At 43.7% G+C, this 22,628-nt stretch overlaps 1 protein-coding gene across 3 annotated transcripts in view; it reads right to left on the bottom strand.

Moving 5' to 3' along the window:
- Window positions 1-382: 382 nt before the first annotated feature.
- The window catches only part of LOC131059760 (uncharacterized), a 115,089-nt gene continuing 92,843 nt past the window's right edge, over window positions 383-22,628 (bottom strand). For 2 of the 3 annotated variants that reach the window (XM_057992802.2, XM_057992801.2), the window contains one exon: window positions 383-1,037. In XM_057992802.2, the coding sequence (XP_057848785.2) occupies window positions 771-1,037 (267 nt within the window). In that variant the 3' untranslated portion in view covers window positions 383-770. Of the gene's footprint in view, window positions 1,049-22,628 lie in introns of all 3 variants that reach the window. The other variant, XM_057992803.2, reaches the window with a different exon arrangement.

The raw sequence follows: 22,628 nt of genomic DNA, 5'->3' as shown, positions 1-22,628 counted from the left end.
ATCAATAAAAACTTTCATTTAACTGGCTGGTCTCGTGGACATCAATAAAAACTTTCATTTCATTTCATTGCAATGGCAAACAAATTATGCTAGCCTGAAAACACCAAATACAAAAGAATGTTGGAAACTTAATGTGTAAGTTTTGGTGCCTCTAACCCAGGTAGACTTACATGTCACAATCAGAATGTGATTGTTTTTGTTTGCATTGCATAGATGGCACATCCTCAACAGAATAGCATCGAAGAAAACAGAAATTCACAAATTGATTTTTCAAGATATGACACTTCTCTTTCATATTTTACAGACAATAATCACTGGCCTTAAAATGCACACAAAGTTCAAATAATCACATCTTTCTTCCATTTCAAGTTACAGAAAAAAATGTTCACAAATCTAATAAATAGATCATATATAATATGTTTTCCAGTAAACCTTCCCCAAGACCTTTTAATAAAACCTCACAAAATTCATGTCAGATAACCATCTCAGTGTATTCCATTTGGGATTCCTTTTCTCCCAAATGGTTGCAGGCAAGAATACAACAGTTCAGAAAATAATATTACACAATAGTATACACTCTCAAAGATAATGAAAATTAGGCAACTACTGCAAGAGAAACACGATGCTATGCATCTTCTGGTAAATTGCAAAACACAATCAGAATGCAGCTCCCAAGTCTGTCTGTCTAAATGACATACTGACTTTATATACATAAATATAGACCAATACAAGTAGTATACAAATGGATTGAATTGGAAAATAGTAATGTCTTACGAGAACACCCTCCCGGGAAGAACCTTTTTCTGCACAAATAGCCTGAAAGCAGCAACTGCTGCATCTTGGAGTGCATGGTCACTGACACTGTCAGGTTGCTCAAGTGGACATGCGTGCTTTATACAACTTTGCAACAAAGCAGTAACTTCTAACGCCAATGATGGAAACGAAATAGCACACCATACCATAGGTTCTAATACCTCTTTCAAAATTGCACCAGTGCTATTTGCCTTACTCCATAGATATTTTACATGTTCCACAACCTGAAATGGAACTGAAGTAAGAAAACGTGAAAAAGAAGTAAGCTTTAATTTTCTTTTTTGGACTTCGCTACTAAGCTCTAGGCGTTGAATCTAAACTGGCAAAAAGAAAGAGACAATGAGTGTCAACAGATTTTGTAATCAAAATCTAAAAAGCTTACAATTTTTTTAGTGTATTTGCAGAAACAACAGAAATAATAATTTTAAAATAAATCCCCTGCTCAAAGATGTATTACCATGAAGCCAAATGTTGTGACTCATTATCCAATGCCCACCCTCTTATTTAAGCCTATGATACACATTGTTTGTGACAGACAACAAACAGATTGGGCATATGCTTTCCTGGGGCTAACAAATCCTGTATGGTTGCTCCTCAAATTCCCCATGGCTGCCCAATCAATATTCTCCTTCCCCGTTCTCCCTAACAAACCTTATAGATTCAAAAGAATGATTTGACATGGTTGAGAATGAATGATCGCCATTGATGCAATCAAGTGTTTCCCCCCTCACAATCAGATCTGCACTTCTGATTCCCAAATTATCCCACCTTGTTGACATGTTTTTTACGCACATGCGAACACAGAATAAAATACCTAAAGGTACCTTATCCTCTCTTGAATAAAGTCTCCGAATGCTGAAGATGTCGCAAAAAGGATCAATCAGGATGACTTCAAGGTTCTTGTATGTAGGATCTCTACGTGTGGATAAGTTCTCTGTGGTATGATGTGATTTGCTGGAATCACAAAGGGACTTACACTTGATGACTGAACTTCTGATTTGCTTTGAATATTGCTGGAACACAGGCTTTTACTAGCTTTGATTTGAAAAAAAGGAAAAAGGACGAGGGCGAGAAAAGGATCTAATTCTGATACTAAGAATGTAGGAGCAATGAATGATCTTTGATGAAATTCTAACTAAGTCTTGTTTTGACATCATAGGACCATCTCCACAAGGTTAGTGCGATCTTTGAAGGAAAGCTTTATGATGTTCAAATCATCACTACAGGCATAGACACCATCAGGCTGATGCATATCAATGAAGAAGCGACAATTGAAGTTAAGCTTAAGCTGAATGATTCCAGTTGACTACACAAGGCAAGTCTGCAATCAACAAACTGCTAGTAGTATGGATGTACGAATTTCACCATCAATCAAACACATTTCTTCCACACTCATCTCCACAAGGTTAGTGCGATCTTTGATGAAATTCTAACTAAGTCTTGTTTTGACATCATAGGACCATCTCCACAAGGTTAGTGCGATCTTTGAAGGAAAGCTTTATGATGTTCAAATCATCACTACAGGCATAGACACCATCAGGCTGATGCATATCAATGAAGAAGCGACAATTGAAGTTAAGCTTAAGCTGAATGATTCCAGTTGACTGCACAAGGCAAGTCTGCAATCAACAAACTGCTAGTAGTATGGATGTACGAATTTCACCATCAATCAAACACATTTCTTCCACTCATCTAATAACATGAAATCAAATATGAGAAGTATAGAGACCATGCAAATTGTTGAATCGACCCATAAATTTCACCATTTCTTCAATGAAGTTTTACAAGTCTTTTACAACAACATCTTGGCAACAATCTTTGCCTTCTCTCTCTACTCTACTCTAATTACTATTCTAATTCGCTATTCTAACTACTGACTCTAACCACTCTTCTTTCTAACTGCTTTCTATCTGTCTTCTTCTAACTGCTTTTACAAATGAAATGCCAAGGCTTATATAGTGCCCATAATACAATTCGATGGCTCAGATCAATTTGAGATCAATGGCCAGGATTCAACAAAGAAAACCCTAATTAGGGTTTGTTACAACCATTACATAACATTTAATGCTTGACCAATGATAAAATTGTATTAATTGGACACATGTCCTCTCTGGAAAATTTGACCAATGGATAGTTGGGGTAGGTACATTGAAGTTTGTGCCACCTTCCATGAGTTAGGTACATGGAATCTGGACATGCTGAGGTGGACCACACTGACTGAAGAAGTGATGACTAGGATGCCACCTCGTCTGACACTTGTAACTTGGTAGATATTCGATTTGATGTTGTTGAGAAGCTAGCTTTAATTAACTCTTCTGAAACTATCTGCTTCTTCAACGAACCCTTGCTCTAACTTTTTTGTCCTTGATGTGCAGGATGATGATGTACCTCGCCTTGTAATGCTGGATTGGAAGAGGTCGCCCTTGTTGATGTTTGATCGAAGAAAGCCATCCTTGTCGATGCTAGACTGGAGGAGGTCACCCTTGTCCTTGCTTGATCTTCTTGAAGGAGACCGTCCTTGATCTGGCTTGATTTTCCAACTCCGGGATCTCCATTTGATGCCTACACAAAATATTAAAGTTAGTCTTTTGAGCATCAAACCTCAAAGCATGAAAAGACCTTTCCAAGGTAAAACTTAAGATATTAATTTGAAAAAAAGTCATGATAAATCAAGAATTATACATTTTCAAATTAATCATGAATGGAAATTGGATTTTCAAGACTTAGATTTTACAAAATTGCAATGGGATCACAATAAGTCTTGAATGAGATCTTCAAAAAAAGGTAATTCTTCATACCTTCTCTTGAGTACTGAAGTACAAAACCTTGAAAAATGAAGGAAGAAGACCGGATTTTGTTGGGCAAGATTTATAGCCCTCCCTTGGATGAAGTACGCCTCCTTTAGCCTTCAAAAGAGCTTCACCTTCCACTAGCTTCTCCAAAATCTAGAAATTCACCTTCAAACTTGCTTAATTTCACCTTCAATCTTCTGGATTTCGCTCCTCAAAATATGCTCTTCAAGTTCTCATGAGAGATAATGCAAGAATGATTTGAATTTGCTAAAGAACCTCTCCCATTATATAGAGCGCTTACCTTGATTCTTGTTGAGGCCGACCTAGCAATTAAGCCTTAAAATAAAATAAAAAACCACCAAGAAGAAGGCCGACTTGATAAATAAAGACAAAATAATGCCTTGTGCGCTCAACCTTTGATTTTTTAATTATTTAAATTAATTTTAATACCTCTAAGATGTTTATTTTGATTATTTCAAGGTACAAAATTAATTTATTAAATTGAAATGCCTTTAATTTAATGCGAATTTGATTCAATATCTCCAAAGGCCTCAAAGTTAGCAAATTTGGTGAATTTTTTAAGAATATCACGCTCAAATAATGTAAAAATGAAGGATATCACTAATTCCGCCCTGGACCCTTGGTGAAGGCCAAAAGCGATTTTTCAATTTTTGCTCAAGATTAGCATTTTTCAACGTCCAAAACCTCTTCAAGACATTCCAACTAGGCCTTCTCACTGACTCGCAAACTTGGTTTTATCAAATTTTGAGGAAAAAGTATGATTTTGAAGTTTCTCACCCTGGACCCTTAGCAAAGGTCAAGAGCGATTTTTTATTTTGTGACTAAAAATCCTCAATTTTCAAAGGCAATATAATATTCATCAAGTTTCTTGGGGTCCTTTTGCCTTATCTCATCCTTGCCTTAAAGTTGTAGTTTTTTGCAAAAATCGCTCTGGGCCTTCAGTGAGGGTCAAGAGCGCTTTTGCAAATTTAAGCTTGTCCATGCCTTGTTGTTTCTCCAAATTATCTTCAACGGATAGAACACACCCTCTTCCATTTATTTTAATCACAAAACTTGTTTTGTCCTTGCAAGAAAATTGTACTTTTAGAATCTAGCTCCGGACCTTCAGTGAGGGTCAGGAGCGCTTTTGCAAATTTAAGCTATTTTCTCTCACCTTTCCCTTTGAAATCACCTTGATAAGGAAGAACTTTCCTTTTTCATGCTATGAATAAATCTTTAAGCCCAACAAGTGATAAAATAATGTGTCTTTCAAGAAAATCGCTCTCGACCTTCAGTGAGGGTTAGGAGCGCCTTTTGTTTTTTGGGTTGATTTCCTCCTTTGTTGACCACTCAAATTATATTCAACGGATAAAACATGCTTTCCTTGATCTCTTCCAATCATAAAATCACTTTGATCCTGCAAGAACAGTGCAAATTTGAAAATCAAGCTCCGGACCTTCAGTGAGGGTCAGGAGCGCTTTTTGCCATCATGATCAAATTGTTTCACTTTTCATCTTGAAATTCCTTGGCTAAGGAAGATGTTATCTTGTTTCATGCTATGAATAGGTTTTTATATCCAACAAGGGATAAAATAGTGTGTCCACAAGAAATTCGCCCTGGACCCTCAGAGAGGGTCAGGAGCGAATTTGCCTTCTCTAGGCAAAACTCCTTCATCCTTTGGTCTTCAAACGGGTTTGGGGCTTCATCATGCTCATTCCACCGCTCTTCTTGCCTTTAATACCTCATCTTGACCACAACAATGCTAAAAATGACCTCCATGGAGAATTTTGCCTTGGGCCTTCAGTAAGGGTCAAGGGCGAAATTATCTTTGTTGCCCAAAATTCAACAATTTTCAAACTTTCAAACTTTCAAATGCATCCAGTAACGTCCAATCTTCTCTCCGGGAAACCCTGCACAAAACAAGTTAGCCAAAATTAGCGAGAAATAAACTTGAACCACATTTTCGCCCTGGACCTTCAGCAAGGGTCAGGAGTAAAATTTACAATCTAGGCTAAATTGCTCAATCTTTTAGTTACAAATCACTTCACAGGGCAAGGTAAGATCATTTTCAAGGCCAGGAACAAGGTTTCAAATTCAAGCGAGTTGGCAAACGAAATCTACAATGAATTTCGCTTTGGACCCTCAGCAAGGGTCAGGAGCAGAATTCCCAATCTTGGCCAAAATTCATCATTTTCTTCAAGGTGTTCAATCAATTCCAAAGTCCAAACAAAATGCTTTGCAAATCAAAATTTGGCCGAATAAGGCCAGGAATGAGTCCTAGGTTGATTTTCGCCTTGGACCCTCTGGAAGGGTCAGGGGCTCGACTCGCTTTGGACCTCCTGAGAGGGTCACGAGCGAAATTTGACTTTTTGAACTCTCTGTCAAGATAATTTTATGGAATATAACATTTAAGAATAAGAAACTTATACTTTAAGTTATATTCCATATATACTTTCAGGATGTTTGAGAGTGGTTTCAGATCTCCAAGAGTTATATTGCAAAATCTAGTTTTTTGAGGTTTCTCAGTTTCCAGACTTAGTCAAATTTCAAGATCAGGACTTTCAGACTTAGCCAAATTTCAAGATCAGGACATTCAGACTTCATCACTTATCAACTTGACCTAACTCAAGCAGAACCTGCTATCCAGGTGATCCCCTTGGTGACACTCAAAATGCAAAGGCTAACAGACAAAACCCTAAAAGACCTAGAAAACAAACCCTAAAAAGCAAAAAGCAGGGGTCCCCATTTGCAATGGGGCGATGTGTGAAATGGTCACAACACACCTCAAATGAGGTTCTCTTCTCCCTTTTATATCTCATGTTTAAGGGAGTCACAATTTTTCATTTTTTCTCTTTTGACCATTCATTAACTTAATTAGATTTTAATTATATTTAACTATTATTCTTTTATATTTTAATTTATTTTTTAATATTTTAATTTATTATTATTATTTATTATTAAATTCTAATTCAAAGTGGGGACATTTCAGTCCATCCCACCCAAGATTGGTCGTCCTCAAGCAATGATCATGGAGTGTTCAAAATGACTTCCAATATGAAATGGCTTTGGAAACACACACATGGAATAAACATGCTGGAAACATATTAGGCATGAGCCAAACACAAAGCATACACATGGATATATGCAGACACGGAGCATTAACGCAAATACATGCATTCTTAGATTCCTTCTTATTGACTAGAATGATTCATTGATTCATGTTTACCCTGCAAGATGGCAAGATCAAAGCTGTGATACCAATTGTGATGTCCCCTACTTGGAAGCTGTCATGTTATTAACGATTGTCGTACATCATTGAATGCATTACCAAATGTTATTATGCTTATTACTACTATTCCTTCATATTATAAATCATAACCCTCTATATTATGGTCGAACCTGGTCACTATCTAACCCTAATGGAGGAAGGGGTAATTGTGGTGCTATGGCACTGAGAAACCAAACTATCAACAGGCTCCCTCAAGGTTTCCGGATCATTGATCCTTACCCCATCTTGGGACCACCTTTCCCTTTGCACAAATCATTCCCATCCTCCATAGGCATTAGCAGAAGTATTTGAGATCAGATCACTAATATATGGGTTTTTTCTGATATTTGATTACATAAGAAATCATATAAATCATAATATTCTAACTGCAGACAAATGCTAATTAATAACCAGGTTCTTTTAGAAAAAACGCTTTACTTCAGTCATATAGTTAATCTTATTCTAAAGTTTATTTATTTATTAATCCAAAAAGGAAACAAGCAAACAACATTGCAGACATCAGAGAATATTTAGCGTACCAAGCTTTGCACTCTAATGCTCCTAATGAACAATCAATATATACTCCCTTAGGATACCAATTCTATTATTTTCCTTTATATCTCTCAATGTGAGGGAGAGATCACACCTCTTCATCATGTATGCCCTTTGGTAAGAGACACATTCTTTCACCATTAGCACCCTTTGAAATAGTGCAACTATTCATTATTTCTGCCCTTTGAAAGGGACACAACCTTTCACAATCAGATCTGCACTTCTGATTCCCAAATTATCCCCCCTCAAATGAGGTTCTCTTCTCCCTTTTATATCTCATGTTTGTGGGAGTCGCAACTTTTCATTTTATGTCTTAACCATTCATTAACATAATTAAATTTTAATTTTATTATTATTATTTATTATTAAATTCTATTTCAAAGTGGGGACATTACAGCTATATAAAGAGGTGTTGGGGCTCATTTTGAATACGCTGATGAATGATATTGTTATGCTATCGAAATGATCTTGGGTTACCCCACAATCTTTTGAGGACGAAAATCCTTTGATGGTTTCTAGTTTTAGGAACAAAAAAAATCCCTAGCTAGACTAGTGTGATTTCATTCAAGTATCGCCATTGCTCAAAATGAAGCTCCAGTTGGTTGTTTCAGACATGGATGTTTTTTATGTCTTCTAGGTTGCAGTTTTGTCAAGGTTTTGTGAAGGTTATCTGAATTTTTGAAGAGTTTATTCAAAGTGAACATGGATCTTTCCCCTTGCTGGCCATATAGCCCCAAGCAGGCCATACATTGTTGGCGGCATTATTGTACACGGCAATAAGATTAGTTAATTATGTGTAATTGTTTTGGTTAGTTGGCAACCGAGGGGTGGTAGTTGCGGTGCAACGGTTGGTGCTCGCACCCCCTCGGTACCCTTTTATACTGCGGAATGTAACTTGTAACATACACTTATTTTGGAATAGAACATCTGATATACTTTGTCTGATATTTACGGCATCATTTTGCATTATGTTCTTTATGTCTTAAGTTATTCACCCGAGAGGGCAAACATTTGGCATCGTTCCCTAGACGTACTCGGGAACGGAAGACACGGATGGCGCACAGACACAATGGGCCTACCCGTTGGTGAAATAAACCCAGAGGCTGACGACGCGCAAACAGAACTTTACACAGGAGAAGACACGGCAACGCGAGAATTTTCGATTTTGCTCCAGGTAGCCATTCAGACCTACGTCTGACAAGAGGCGGCGGAGGCAGAAATCCCACCAAGTGCCGTGTGGACAGCACTAGAGGTTAGCCCGGCAATAAACCGGTTGATGAACCACCTCCCCCGGTTGCTTGCACGGGCATCGTTGGCACAACAGGCCCACCTGGAGGAGATTGCCCAGGAAGAGCGACGACAACAAATCCTACAACGCTATGAAGAGAACAGCCGACGGGAAACAGAACGAGATGGCGCCAGGCCAGGAGGGAATTGAACTTTGAACTTCTTATTTTCAAATAAAAGTGTCATTGACACGAGTTGTATTTGAGCAAATGAATTAATAAAAGACATATTTTGATTTATGAATTGTGAGTTATGGGAATGTGCGACAATTAATGCCAAACCTATTGAATAAAGATAGGAATAAAAAACCAGAAACGAACGAGTGGGAGGCCGCGCAGAGGGCCTTGATTCTGGAGCAGCAAGTAGAACGTAGAAGGCTGAGGCAACTTGCCGAAGGACGACCTGCTGAAGGGGGGCCCGAGGGGAACCAAGGAGGTGTCACGGAGGGTGCAGAGGCCGACGGAAATTTCTACGCGTTGCCAAATCATCGTAGGATGCGGAGCCATGAAGAATTTCTAGAAGAAACAAGGTTACGGCGAAATCTAGTCAAGGAGACTCGGGATCAGTTTAGAAACTTATCCCTTACGCCACGGAGTGAAGATCACCAACGGGAAGCAGGAGTGGGCGCGTGTTTGAGCGAAGGGGAGGGCAACCGTACAGGTGTAGGTGCCACACACGACAGGCAAAACACCGTACCTCCAATCACCCACGCAGGACACACCACCGGCACCACCGGAGGTAGTAGCGCAGGGTCACAGACACAGGCACAACCGCCCCCAGGAAGACGACCCGGGATGGCGAGTAAACAAAAATTACCAAAGTTCACAGGGGACGGCAAGGAAGACCCCTTACGGCACTGCCGTACATGTGAAACCATTTGGTCTGCCAACGGAGTGACAGACCAGAATGACTGGGTACAGCAGTTCCCAGCCACGTTACGTGGAGTTGCCATAGATTGGTACTCTGATGTAGATAAGCAAAAAGTGGCCACGTGGGCCAACCTACAAAAGGAATTCACAGAAGAGTTTTGGTTGCTCCGTGATGACAACGAAATTGTAACAGAGATATACAGTACCAAACAAGTTACCAAGGAGACAGTATGGGCATACAGCAGGAGACTGAAGGAATTGTTGGGTAAAATGGAAAGCCAACCGATTGAGGGCTTAAAAAAAATGATGGTTCATGGAAGGATTGAAATCCTCCCTACGGAAAAAGATGAAGATTGTACCCCCGACGTCATATGACGACGCCTATAATAGGGCGATGGACCTAGAGAGCAAATACAAAACATCAAGGAAGAAGAAAAGTAATAAATATTCATCTAATGATGATGAAGATTCTGACGGGGAAAGCAGCAGCGGTGGCAAATCGAGTAAAAAGGTACACGTGCTCCAAAAGGACATGGAACGAATGCTGAAAGAATTCAAAGCCATGAAAGGGAGTACAAGTAAGACGGAAGAAAATGAAGTGTGGTGTACCGACTGTAGGAGTGACGGAGACACCAAGGGGTCCTGTCCCAAGAAGGCTTTTTGCGACATTTGCCAGATTGCGAGACATTTGACAAAGGAATGTCCCTACAATATGAAAACCAGGAACCAACAAGTTCTCTTCACGCAAGAGCAGCCGGCCGCCGGAACTTCGCAAACCACCAACAATAATGCATCATCTGGCAGATATCGAAACAACTGGCGAGGGGAGAGGACCAATAATAATAATAGGAGCCAAATCCAATATGATGCAAAGGGACGGCCAATGATCCAGTGCCGAGCCTGCAATCAATGGGGCCACTTTGCTAGAGAATGCACCTCAGAAGAAACTCCACAAAAATTATGCAATGGTGTGGGCCTGGAGACCACGATGATGGAACGTGCCCAAAGTCTGGAGTAAACCTACTCAACATCGACAGGACGGAGGAACAGGTATTGGCAATCACACGGTCGCAGGCAAAGAAGGCCACATACCCGGACCCTCGCACGAAGAAGCAACGGGTGCTGGAGGCCAAGGCGGAAGTGGCGAAGGAAATGTTGGCACAAAGGAGCACCCAGGAAGCGGTAAGTACCTCCCGATCTGAGGCGGAGGAGAATATCCTGAAGCAAATGCTACAGATTGAAGTGCCGGTAAAAATAAAGGACCTCCTGGAAACGATGCCGCAATTATGTACGATACTCCTACGTACGGTCCAAGTAACCCCGCACAGTCAGGCAACCCGGAATATGGATGGTACCGACAGAATACCTACAAACCCATTGGTCCTGACACTATACAGTGGCCGACACCCAGCAGTGGTAGAAATGGGAATACTGGGAACCATTCTGGTTGACACTATCATCGACAGCGGGTTTGGAGTGAATGTGCTTCCGGAAGAAACCTGGAAGCAACTTGGCAAACCAACACTATGGCCGTCAACCTTTAACTTACTGGGAGCGGATCAACATGGTATCAAACCCCTTAGAACACTCATGGCGCAACAAGTGACCATTGGGACACAACCATTTGTCCTCGACTTCGTGGTGATTCTGCTAGCCAAGAAAGGATACGACGCCATTCTGGGCAGAGGGTGGTTGGTGGCAGCCAGAGTGAATCACAACTGGAAGCGTAACACGTTGTCAATGGAAAAAGCCGGGAGAAAATTTATTATCGACCTGAAGACACAACTTGTGAGTGAAGAACTCGCGTCAGAGTCGGAATCAGATGGCGAAGGCCGAGTTGACGGAGGAAAGTACGGAAGGGAACTGAACGAGGAAGGCGTTCTCGGAATCCAAGGATGTTCTGAGGACGAGACTGATTCCCTTAATGGGCTTTTCCACTGGGAAATGGACGACTACGAGTTGCTGTATGGGTGTAACATGATGCAGGTAGACGAGGATCAGGACGAGAACGAATTTTCGTCGGCGTACGGGGAATACACCGAAGGGGATGCCTCAGTCAACGAAGTACCAGCACACAGGTTTGACATGACAAAACCAATCCGGTACGAAGAATCGGTAAAACCTACAAACCTCGGCACGGAAGCAGAGCTAAGAAACATCCTGGTTGGCGACGATTGGAACCCAGTCTTGAAAGCCGTTGCGTTTAAAATTTCATGGAATACAAGGATGTATTCGCTTGGACGTATAAGGACCTCAAAGGGGTGCCACCAAAACTGTGCGTACACAAAATTTCACTCGTACCTGGGGTCATACCTGTACGGAAGAGGCCATACAGAATGAATAAAAACTATGCGGCAAGAGTGAATGATGAAATTGAGCGTATGCTCGAAGCCGGGATTATTTTTAAAGTGCAGACCAGCGAGTGGGTATCGCCCATAGTGATATCCTTAAAAAAGGAGGCAAACTAGATACGAATCTGCGTGGATTTCAGATGCCTTAATGCGGTCACCATAAAAGACCCGTTTCCAATACCATTCACGGATAGCATCTTGGAAGAAGTGGCCGGTCATGAAATTTATTCATTCATGGATGGATTTTTTGGGTATAACCAGATATCCATCGCCGAAGAAGACAAATTAAAAACCACCTTCGTAGTGGAGGATGGCGTGTACGCGTATAATCAAATGCCGTTCGGATTATGCAACGCACCAGCAACCTTTCAACGGATAATCCTTCACATATTTGAAAAGATGTCAGTAGGGAACTTCAGGGCATTCCTGGATGACTGGTCCATCTACAGAAACCAAGATACACATTTGGCCGCACTGGGCGAATGCATGGAGAGATGCAGGCGAGCTCGCCTAGCACTGAACCCCAAAAAATGCAAATTCATGGTGCCTCAAGGGAAGCTGTTAGGACACATAATGTGTAAGGCTGGACTCAAGACTGACCCAGACAAGATTCGAGTGATAGTAGAAATGGAGGCACCCACAGATTTTCACGGGAGTCAAATCCTTCCTAGGACACATAGGGTATTACAGGCGATTTATCAAAAATTTTGCTCGAGTATCTTGCCCTTTGGACAAGTTGACAAGGAAAGGTGAACGACATATATGAGGGACGGCTCAGGAGGAGGCCTTCCAAGAACTGAAGTCACGGTTGCTGGGTGCGCCAATCCTAACATATCTTGACTGGGACAAAGAGTTCCACGTACACATTGACGCATCCAACTTTGCCATAGGGGCCACACTAGCGCAGGTTGGCGACCATGGGCTAGATCACCCGGTCTACTTTGCAAGCAGACTCTTGTCGAAGGCAGAGAAAAATTATAGCACCACAGAAAGGGAAGCCCTCGGGATGGTGTACTCCGTCCAGAAATTTCGACATTACTTGCTCACCACCCCGTTCACATTTTATGTGGACCACCAGGCTTTAATGTATCTGGTAAACAAGCCAATTATCCAAGGACGAATCAGCCGATGGCTGCTATTGCTGCAGGAATTTACATTCAACATTATAGTAAGACCTGGGAAGAGCCACGTGATGGCCGACCAGTTGTCGAGAATTCAATCAAGAGAACCAACCGAAGGAGTGAACGAAGATTTTCCAGACGCTCACTTATTTCGCATCGTGGTTCTCCCCGCCTAGTACACAAGCGTTGGGGAATATTTGTCGACATCACAGTTCCCGAGGGAGATGCCACCAGGAGAAAGAAAAAAACTGGTACTGAGGAGCAGGAAATTCCAACTCATTAATGGCCCATTGTATAAAATGGGGCCCGATCAGATCCTACAGCAATGCGTCCTAGAAGAGGAAATTTCGGGGCGTCTTAAGGGAAGCACATGAAGGGCCCGCAAGTGGACACATGGGGCCCGACACCACAACGAGGAAAGTTCTGTTGGCAGGACTGTGGTGGCCGACACTACATAATGACGCCAGGGAGTGGGTAACAAGTTGTGATACATGCCAATGGGTTGGACGGCCATTAAAAAGGGATTTTATGCCCCTCAACCCATTGAATGCCCAGGAATTGTTTAAGAGATGGGGATTGGATTTCGTCGGACCATTAAAACCAAGTAGAGCTCGACGATGTAGATACATTGTAGTGGCAACAGAATACTTGACCAAGTGGGTGGAGGCACGGGCCTTACCCGACAATTCGGCAGTCAATACAGCAAAATTCATCTATGAACACATCATTACGCGGTATGGGATTCCAATCCAACTGACGAGTGACAAAGGAGGCCATTTTGTAAATCACATAATCCGATTGCTGACAACAGAGTTTAAAATCTTCCACTCCTTATCAAGCCCCTACTATCCACGGGCAAACGGGCAGGCTGAGGCGACCAATAAAATAATAATGTCGGTGATATATAGGTCTTGCAGAGTGGAGAAGGATGACTGGGAGGAGCGCCTACCGTCAGTACTCTGGGCATACCGAACAACTTACAAGGTAACTACTGGACAGACCCCCTTCCAGCTATTGTATGGACAAGAAGCCGTGGTGCCAATTGACTTCATGGTGCCGAGTCTACGGATCGCCATCGACAATCGACTTGGCGACATGGAAAGCCTAAGGGAGAGACTGTACGCTTTGAACAAATTGGACGAACGAAGGATGATGGCTCAGTGGGCGACAGAGACAGCCCAGCAAAGACGGAAGGTTTGGCACGCGACAAGCATCTCCGGCGAATGAAGTTTACTCCCGGACAGCTAGTTTTGAAATTCAACGGGAAGAACGAAATTAAACCTAGGAAATTCAAAGTCCGATGGTTAGGGCCCTTCCAGATACGTGAGGTTAATACGAACGGGGAGATTAAGTTGTGGATGCTGGACGGGAAGGAGATACCAGACGCAGTCAACGGGTCGAAATTAAAGGTATATCACGAACGGAGGGAACCGGGACCCTCCAGTCAGTCAGTCCGCTAAAAATTGGAAAAAAAAAAATAGAACAAATTTAAAAAAACTACCAAAAAAAAAAAAAAGTGGCCACCGTACGATGGGACCACCGTGCGGTGGTCACACCGACGGTGGGGCCACTGGCGGTGGAAGTCACCAAAGGTGGTCACCGCACGCAGCCCGCGCAATATTAAAACACCGCCCACGCACATTAAAACACCGCACACCGTCTCGGCATTACAAACCCTTCGCGCAACATTAAAACGTAGGAAAAAAAAGAAAGGAGAAGACGCCGCACACGCCACATGGCCCGACCACCACGCGACACGAAAGGGAAGAGGAAGCACAGTCCACACACGCCGCACAGCCCGACCACCGCACAATGCACAGCAAGGAAAAAAGCACGCCGCACAGCAAGGGAAGAGAAACACGTCGTAAAAGGACACCACACAGGCCACACACAGGGGAGAAAAAGAAGCAGCAGCCGCACAGCGGCAACCATACACAAAAGAAGAGGGTCGTTACGAAGGTGTATGATTTTTTTTAACAGGCAATCAGTTATACAGTGATTAATGGATTCAGTAGGGAAAAGAAGTTGGAAAAAACAGCTGCACTCTTCTTCCAGTAGCAGCCAGAAGGATAGGAATAGCAATATCAGGATTTTAGCGTCAGGAGTACGTGTTGCAGGCGGCACCATGGATGCCAGCGCCCGACCAAAGCAAAAACAGAAGGCACCATAGGCTGCCATAAGTGTGAAAAACACAATGACGCCACAGAATATTACTTTTGAAGGCCTGAATGGATCGGAATGCCAGAAATGGTGGCAGGACACCCCCGACAATGACCTGGTGAAGCAAAACCTCCGTAAGGCACAAGTAGAGTGGGCTGTTCGGATGCCTGTGTTCCCTATCCAGGAGTACGAGGGCACCCTACGCTTCATGGTGGACACCTTCGAAAGGCACACATGCACCAACACGTTTGAATACCTCCGGAGGGATGTTACTATATCCTTCAAAGCAGGGGATTTCACGGGGGTATTCGGCATTCCAGGCAGCCAGGGCAAGAAAATAGACTTGAAGGCCAAAAAGATGACGCGGGAGGAGAAGGAGCGGTGGATTAAATTAATCTCCCGGAACTTGATGACAGCAGAGTGGACAGCGTGGCTAGTGCCACGAAGGGTCGCGGAATCCATAAGACTTTTGTTGCGGAGGGCCACTGGAGATGCATTATGGATGTCATCAAGAGCAGATTGACAGGGTCGGGTAGGGCGTCGGACATTGCCCTCCCTCAGATTATGCTGATGAATGGCATCGTGTATGATTGGGCCGCGTTACTGGCAGAACATATGTATGAGTTTTTGATGCTCCAGCATTACACATTCTATATGCCTCACTACGCTATAGGGTTATTCCTGGAGGCCACGCGGGAAGCAGTGTCGAAGGACGAGTTGAAGGTATGGCCGCAGGGACCGTTGACAGCAGGAGAGCCTCCAATAATGTATTGGAGGCACTTGGACATTGGGCACTCTTCCGCGAAGCAGAAACGGGCGGTAGATAGGGCCTCGGCCTCAGGGGAGCCTGACAGCGGGAGGGATTCCAGCAGCGCGGAGGATTCAGAGGCGGACGATGAGGAGGACGATAGCAACCAGGCGACGGAGGAGCCTGTACGAGTCCTGTTTGCCCCACCCCTGTTACCAATGGGCACGCCTGTGCCATCATCTGGAGTGGGCGGCACCTGTATTCCGGCCTTCGGGCAGAGCCATACGCCTGTTACACTTGGTCCCCTCCAGCACGAGCACCAGGGAGCATCACTGGGCCCAACCACGGCGGCACTTACCAAGGACATGGTAGAGTCAAGGACGAAGGAGTCACCACATCGGGTAGTGGTCGCTGAGAAGGGGCTGACGGAGGTGGTAGATACCGAGCCTCACGTACGGTTGGATGTCGTGGGTAGTGACGCAGTGGTGACTGTTTCTGCTTCCTTGTTGGAGGAGCCGACGACAGCGAACCATCCCCCGGTCACGGAGATGCGTGCCGACCTTGAGGCTATGCAGAGCTGGCTCACACAGCGGTTTCAAATGACACTGGCACAACCGGAGGGAGCTGTTGTATTCTCACCATGTTGAGAGACTAGAGCAGAGGTAGTCGACTTGGATGACTCATCAGGGGAGGCACATGGACTCACAGTTGGGAACGAGGCGGGGGAGGTCGCCTCTGCTAGGCAAGCACTAGGAGATGGTACACCTTCGGTGGCGGAGGAGGTACCTTCACAGCAGGATACAGTTGTGCCGGTTCCACCAAGGACTTCACAACCTTCGGCACAGACGGGGGAGGATATTGAGACCTATCTAGTTGACATGGCTGATATGGTGACGAGGGGTAGGTGGGTGGTGGCCGCTGCCCAAACTCAAGCATTGTAGCAGGTGGTGGTGGAGCTAGAGCAGGTCTTACAGTTTATGCGGGTGGGCTGCCCGACAGCCTTTGCTACCTGCTTTGAGTCTTAAGGGTGGCTGACTACAGAGACAGAGGAGATGCTCCAGGCTTGGAAGCTGCGTCAGCCCGTTGTGGAGAGTCGGTTGACGACAGTTGTTTGCGAGATCGAGCAGGTCTACCGAGATGCCTATTATACATTGAGGCGTACACAGCAGGAGTCTACAGTCAGGGAGGCTGCCCGAGTAGCGTTGGAGAAGGAGGTGGCCAGTCAGCAGGCCTCATGGGCAGCCGAGAGGGCGCAGTTGTTGGCACAGCTAGAGATGGCCCGCACAGAGACGGCTGAGACCCGAGCAGCGAAGGCTGAGGTGGAGACTCGTCTGGGAGCCGAGCAGACTCGGTTGGTTTGCGCAACGGAGGCAGTGGATACAAAAGAGGAGTTGCTAGAAGCCGCACACATGGTGAAGACAGCTTTGGAGAAAGTATTGGTGGCGGAGTGGGATGTGACTGCACGCACTCAACAGGTGTATGAGCTCCGCGCCCGCTTGGCAGCTCAAACACCGACATCTCACCCTTCTGCTTAAGGGACGCTTCCTCAGCCCCCTCCCTAGTCTTTCAAATATGTATATTGTATAGGTTGCATTATCTCCATTTTTGTAAGTCGCCTGGAGACGACTTTTCTTTTTGGGGGGGATGATGTTGGCGGCATTATTGTACATGGGAATAAGATTAGTTAATTATGTGTAATTGTTTTGGTTAGTTGGCAACCGAGGGGTGGTAGTTGCGGTGCGACGGTTGGTGCTCGCACCCCCTCGGTACCCTTTTATACTGCGGAATGTAACTTGTAACATACACTTATTTTGGAATAGAACATCTGGTATACTTTGTCTGATATTTACGGCATTATTCTGCATTATGTTCTTTATGTCTTAAGTTATTCACCCGAGAGGGCAAACATACATTTCCGTACCAAGTCATACCTATGCCATTATTCACTAATATTAGTGATCTTTGTCAGCCGTACTTTTGGGGAGGAGCTGGAAGATAAGTGAAAGGTTGGCCGTATAGAGTTGGTATAGGGTGTACCTCTTGTTGTTGGGTGTGGGTACTTGAGGAAGAATCGCTGCTGTTTAGGGGCATTCATCACTTCATACGGTGTTGCCTTAGCCTCATTTGACATTCCTGAACCTCTCCATGGTGGACAAATGAAGTTTAAGCTGGGTTATATGCTTTTCTTAGTTGCTGTTCTAGGCATACCAGCAGCAAATTTACTCATTTCCAGACCTGTTAATGACTGTTGCTACAGAGTAAATTAAAGCTTCTTTATTGACAAAGTTTTGGGGATGTGTAGAGTGTTTGGTTAAGGAATTTTTAATAAAAAAGTATTTGGTAAAAACTGAATAAATTAAATGAATGATCAATGGATCATTTATAGATTACAAGAAACGATCGTCGGAATTAGAAAGAATCTAATATGTACAAAATATACAATATTGACCATTAAACAGAATAGAAAGAAACATAACGAAGATATTATGCTAATACCCTCCCTTAATGGTCAATCTGTCTACTACACCAAGTAGCCCCCTGAACTTAGCAAACTTATCCAGAAGTAGGGACTTGGTGAGGATATCTGCAGTCTGATCCTCTGTAGGAACATACTGCAAATCCACGGATCAATCTTCAACCAGCTTGCGGATGAAGTGACAATGAAGCTCAACATGCTGGTCCGCTCATGGTAGACTGGATTCTGAGCGAGTTTCAGCACCCCTTGATTGTCACAAAAGAAGGGTGTAGGACCGGCTTGAGACAGTTGGATGTCTGAAAGCATCCGACGAAGCCAAACTGCCTCACAAGCTGCTTTGACTGTTCCTCGATATTTAGCTTCAGTCGAGGAAAGAGCTATGACCTGCAGCTTCTTACTGGTCCAAGTGATAGCACCTGTGCCCAAACTGAAGACATATCCAGATGTAGACTTTTTGTCATCAACAGAGCCTACCCAGTCCGAATCTGTGTAACCGATGAGTCTAGGATCTTTGGTCCGGCCATAGAGAATACAAAAGTCTGAAGTGCCCTTGACATAGCGCAGGATCCGCCTCGCTACAGCCCAGTGTTCTGATGTAGGAGTTGTCATGAAGCGGGATATGTAATTCACTACATAGCTCAGATCAGGTCTAGTGGAGGTGAGATAGATTTAAATGCCCACTAGTTGCCTAAATCAGATTCATTCTCAACTGGAGAACTGGATTTGGCCGACAACTTCAGGCCTTTCTCCATATGTGTAGATGCAGGTTTGCAGTCCTACATTCAGAACTTGTCTAGCAAAGCCTTGGCATATTTGGACTGAGAGATGAAGATGCCATGAGACTGTTGCCAAACCTCAACATCTAGGCAATAGTGCAGAAGCCCAAGATCAATCATGTCAAAAGACTGGCATAAATTCTACTTGATTCACTAAACAAAAGATGTCGAGCTGCCAATGATGATCAGATCAACAACATAAATCACCAAAATGATGATATAACTGCTAGTAGTCTTGACATATAGATTTGAGTCGAAAGGACTCCTCTGGAAACCCTGATCTATGAGGCACTTATCAATTTTCATGTACCGTGTCCAAGGAGCCTGTTTCAGGCCATAGAGTGCTTTCCCCAGTTTGAGTACCTAGTGTTTTTTTCTGGCAACCTTGAATCCAGGAGGTTGCGTCATGTATAATTCTTCCTGAAGCTCACCATTCAGGAATGCACTCTTGACGTCCATCTGATGGACCGTCCAACCACACTAAGCTGCCATGGCTAGGACTAATCTAATGGTGCTCATCTTTGCAATCGGAGCAAAGGTCTCCTCGTAATCAATTCCTTCACGCTGAGAGAAGCCTTTCACAACAAGACGAGCCTTGTACTTATCCAAAGTACCATAAGCCTTGTATTTGACCTTATAGACCCGTTTGCATCCAATGGGTTTCTTCCCTGGAGGAAGATCTGATAGAACCCAAGTATTATTTTTCAGCAAGCTCTGGTGCTCAATTGCCATAGCTTGTTCTCATTCAAGTATCCCTTTCACCTCAGTGTATGATTGAGGTTCATACACACTATGAATGTTGGCCATGAGAGCAAAATTGACATAATTAGGTTGTTTCCTCTTCTTCTGAGCAATTCTACCCTCGATGAGCTCATCATCATGAAGATCGGCAAGTGTCTTAGCCCACCATTTAGGCCGGAGAGTATAAGTTCCAACATCAGATGTTGGAGGTGCAAAAGGATTAGGTTCATCAAACAGAAGATCAGATGAATCCTGAGGAAAGTCAGGTGGTGCAGCTGCATGTCTAGGTGATCCTGCAGGAGAAGGAATTGGTGTAGGTGCAAGAGTGAGAACAGTTGGAGCCCTCCCATCAGGTGGACCTAAGGGAAGACCACGACCCTCATCAAAAACCAGAATCCATAACTAGAGGAGAGAGCTGAAATGGCCGTCGACCCTCATCAAAAACCACGTCCCGACTGAAGATGACACGATCTGTCTCAATATCAACTAGTCGATAGGCTTTGTGATTATCACTATAGCCGGTGAGCACGAGTTTCTAGCTCTTGGCATCCAACTTGGTATGCTTAGCATCAAGGATCCAAACAAAAGCAGTGGAGCCAAAAACCTTTAGGTGACTGATTTTGGGTTTGCGGCCAGACCAGGCCTCTTTCGGAGTCTTCTTCTTCACAGCCACAGTAGGAGACCGATTCAGAAGATAGATTGCAGTGTTAATTGATTCAGCCCAAAACTTCTTCGGAACACTCTTGTGTTCAAGCATAGACCGGACCATTTCAGTAAGTGTCTGGTTTCTCTACTCAACGACACCATTTTGCTTAGGGATGTAGGGTGTAGTGAGTTGGCGCTTGATGCCATGTTGTTCACAGAAATGGGAGAAAGCAGAAGAACAAAATTCTCTGCCATTATCAGACCGAAGAGATAATATGATTACCAGACTCTTTCTACTAATGCTTTGAACTTTTGAAACACAGCAAACACTTTTGATTTTTGATGAAGAAAATACATGGACCCAGTAACAGGAGTAGCCATAGGCCCACAGATATCAGCATGAACTAGTTGTAGTACCTTAGAAGCTCTCCATGAGTCGCCATCTAAAAACAGAGTCCAATGCTGCTTGCCAACCTGACATGCTCCGCAAACTCCAAGGTTCTGGGTCTGAATTTCTAGTAATCCAATGACAAGATCTTCCCAAACAAGCTGAGAAAGATAGTGCGAGAGTGTACTAACACAGGAGTGCTTGGCTGCCATGGCGAGCTCTTGAGAATCACCAGAATCAACTAGTTTAATAGACCATGATCCTCAAGACCCACAGCAACAGTTGTCTAAGTCTCCCGATCAATGATATTGCACCGATGTGAATTGAAGGTCATGTCTAGCCGAGGAGAATGTCTCAGCATTCGACTGACTAAGAGAAGGTTGAGTTCCAATCCTAGAACATAGTACACATTGAAGAAAATTAATTTCCTCCCTCTAGATTGAATCTACAAATTGCCCTTTCCAACAACGGTGTACTCTTCCCCTCATCCAAAAATAATTGAATCTGAGTAAGGCTGAAAATCAATGAACCAATCCCGACAATGAGTGAAGTGGTGTGAAGCACCTAAATCTATATACCAGGCAAAGCATTTGACATGGTCTACAAGTCTTTTATCCATGAAGGCATAAAAGGCAGACTCGCTCTGCTCAGTGTGCTCTGCTACATTTGCTTTCGACTACGAACCACTTTGCTTAGCCTGTACAGCCAAGCGTTTACGACACTCAAGCTTCATATGAACAAACTTATGGCAATAATTGCACTGAACATTTTTCTTCTTCGAGCCTTCTGATGACGGAGCAGAGGGCTTCTGCTAAGAGGGCTGAGAAGATTTGCCTTTATCCTTCTAAAAGGATTTGGCTGCAAATGCTTGTTCTGAAGAGGATGCGCTATTACTGCTACCGAATTGTTGCTTCCACTGATCCTGCTGCAGAAGTTTAGTGCAAAATCAACGAACTTTAAATCAACACAAGTGGAGGTGATGTTGAAGGTTTCGACAAAATGCTCGTAGGACTTTGGCAGACTTTTCAGAGTTATGACAACCATGTCCTCTTCCTCCATTTTTTGACCGATGGCTTCCAACTGGTCATGGATTTCCTTGATCCGATTGAGATGATCTTGAAGGGAGTTGCGTTCATCCATGACAATAGAGAAGAGCATATTTTTCAGAAAGAAAGCTCTGCTCTTATCAAACGTCTCATGCAGCATCTTGAGATGCTCCCATATCTCAGCAGTTGTTTTGCCAAAAGGAATCGAAGGAAAATGATCGTCGGTCACTGAGAGCTTGATGAGCGTGACAGCTTCACGATTTTGCTCATCGAACTTGGTCTGATCAAGACCGGCTACAGAAGGACGTTGGACTTTGCCAAGAACTAACTGATCAATAACGCGATACTCAAATTGTGAGTATCCGTTGTTTCCAGGTATTGTAGTTTCTACCATTGAAAATTTGATTGCCCTTGAGCAAAATAATCGTCAAAGATGCCATTATGGAAAACTGAGGTCAAAGCTGGTTGACCAAATAATGGCACGAATATCGAGGTAGATGTAAATGCCTGAATCATGTAAACGCGATGCGTGCAAGAAAACAGAGGCAAAACATAGGCACTAATTTCAAGGCATATTTGAAAATATTTTGGCACA

Source organism: Cryptomeria japonica, chromosome 3 (assembly GCF_030272615.1).
Source record: "Cryptomeria japonica chromosome 3, Sugi_1.0, whole genome shotgun sequence".
In the NCBI taxonomy this organism is placed as follows: Eukaryota; Viridiplantae; Streptophyta; class Pinopsida; order Cupressales; family Cupressaceae; genus Cryptomeria; species Cryptomeria japonica.
Note: the sequence above shows the minus strand (reverse complement) of the source record. Positions and strands in the feature narration are given on the sequence as shown.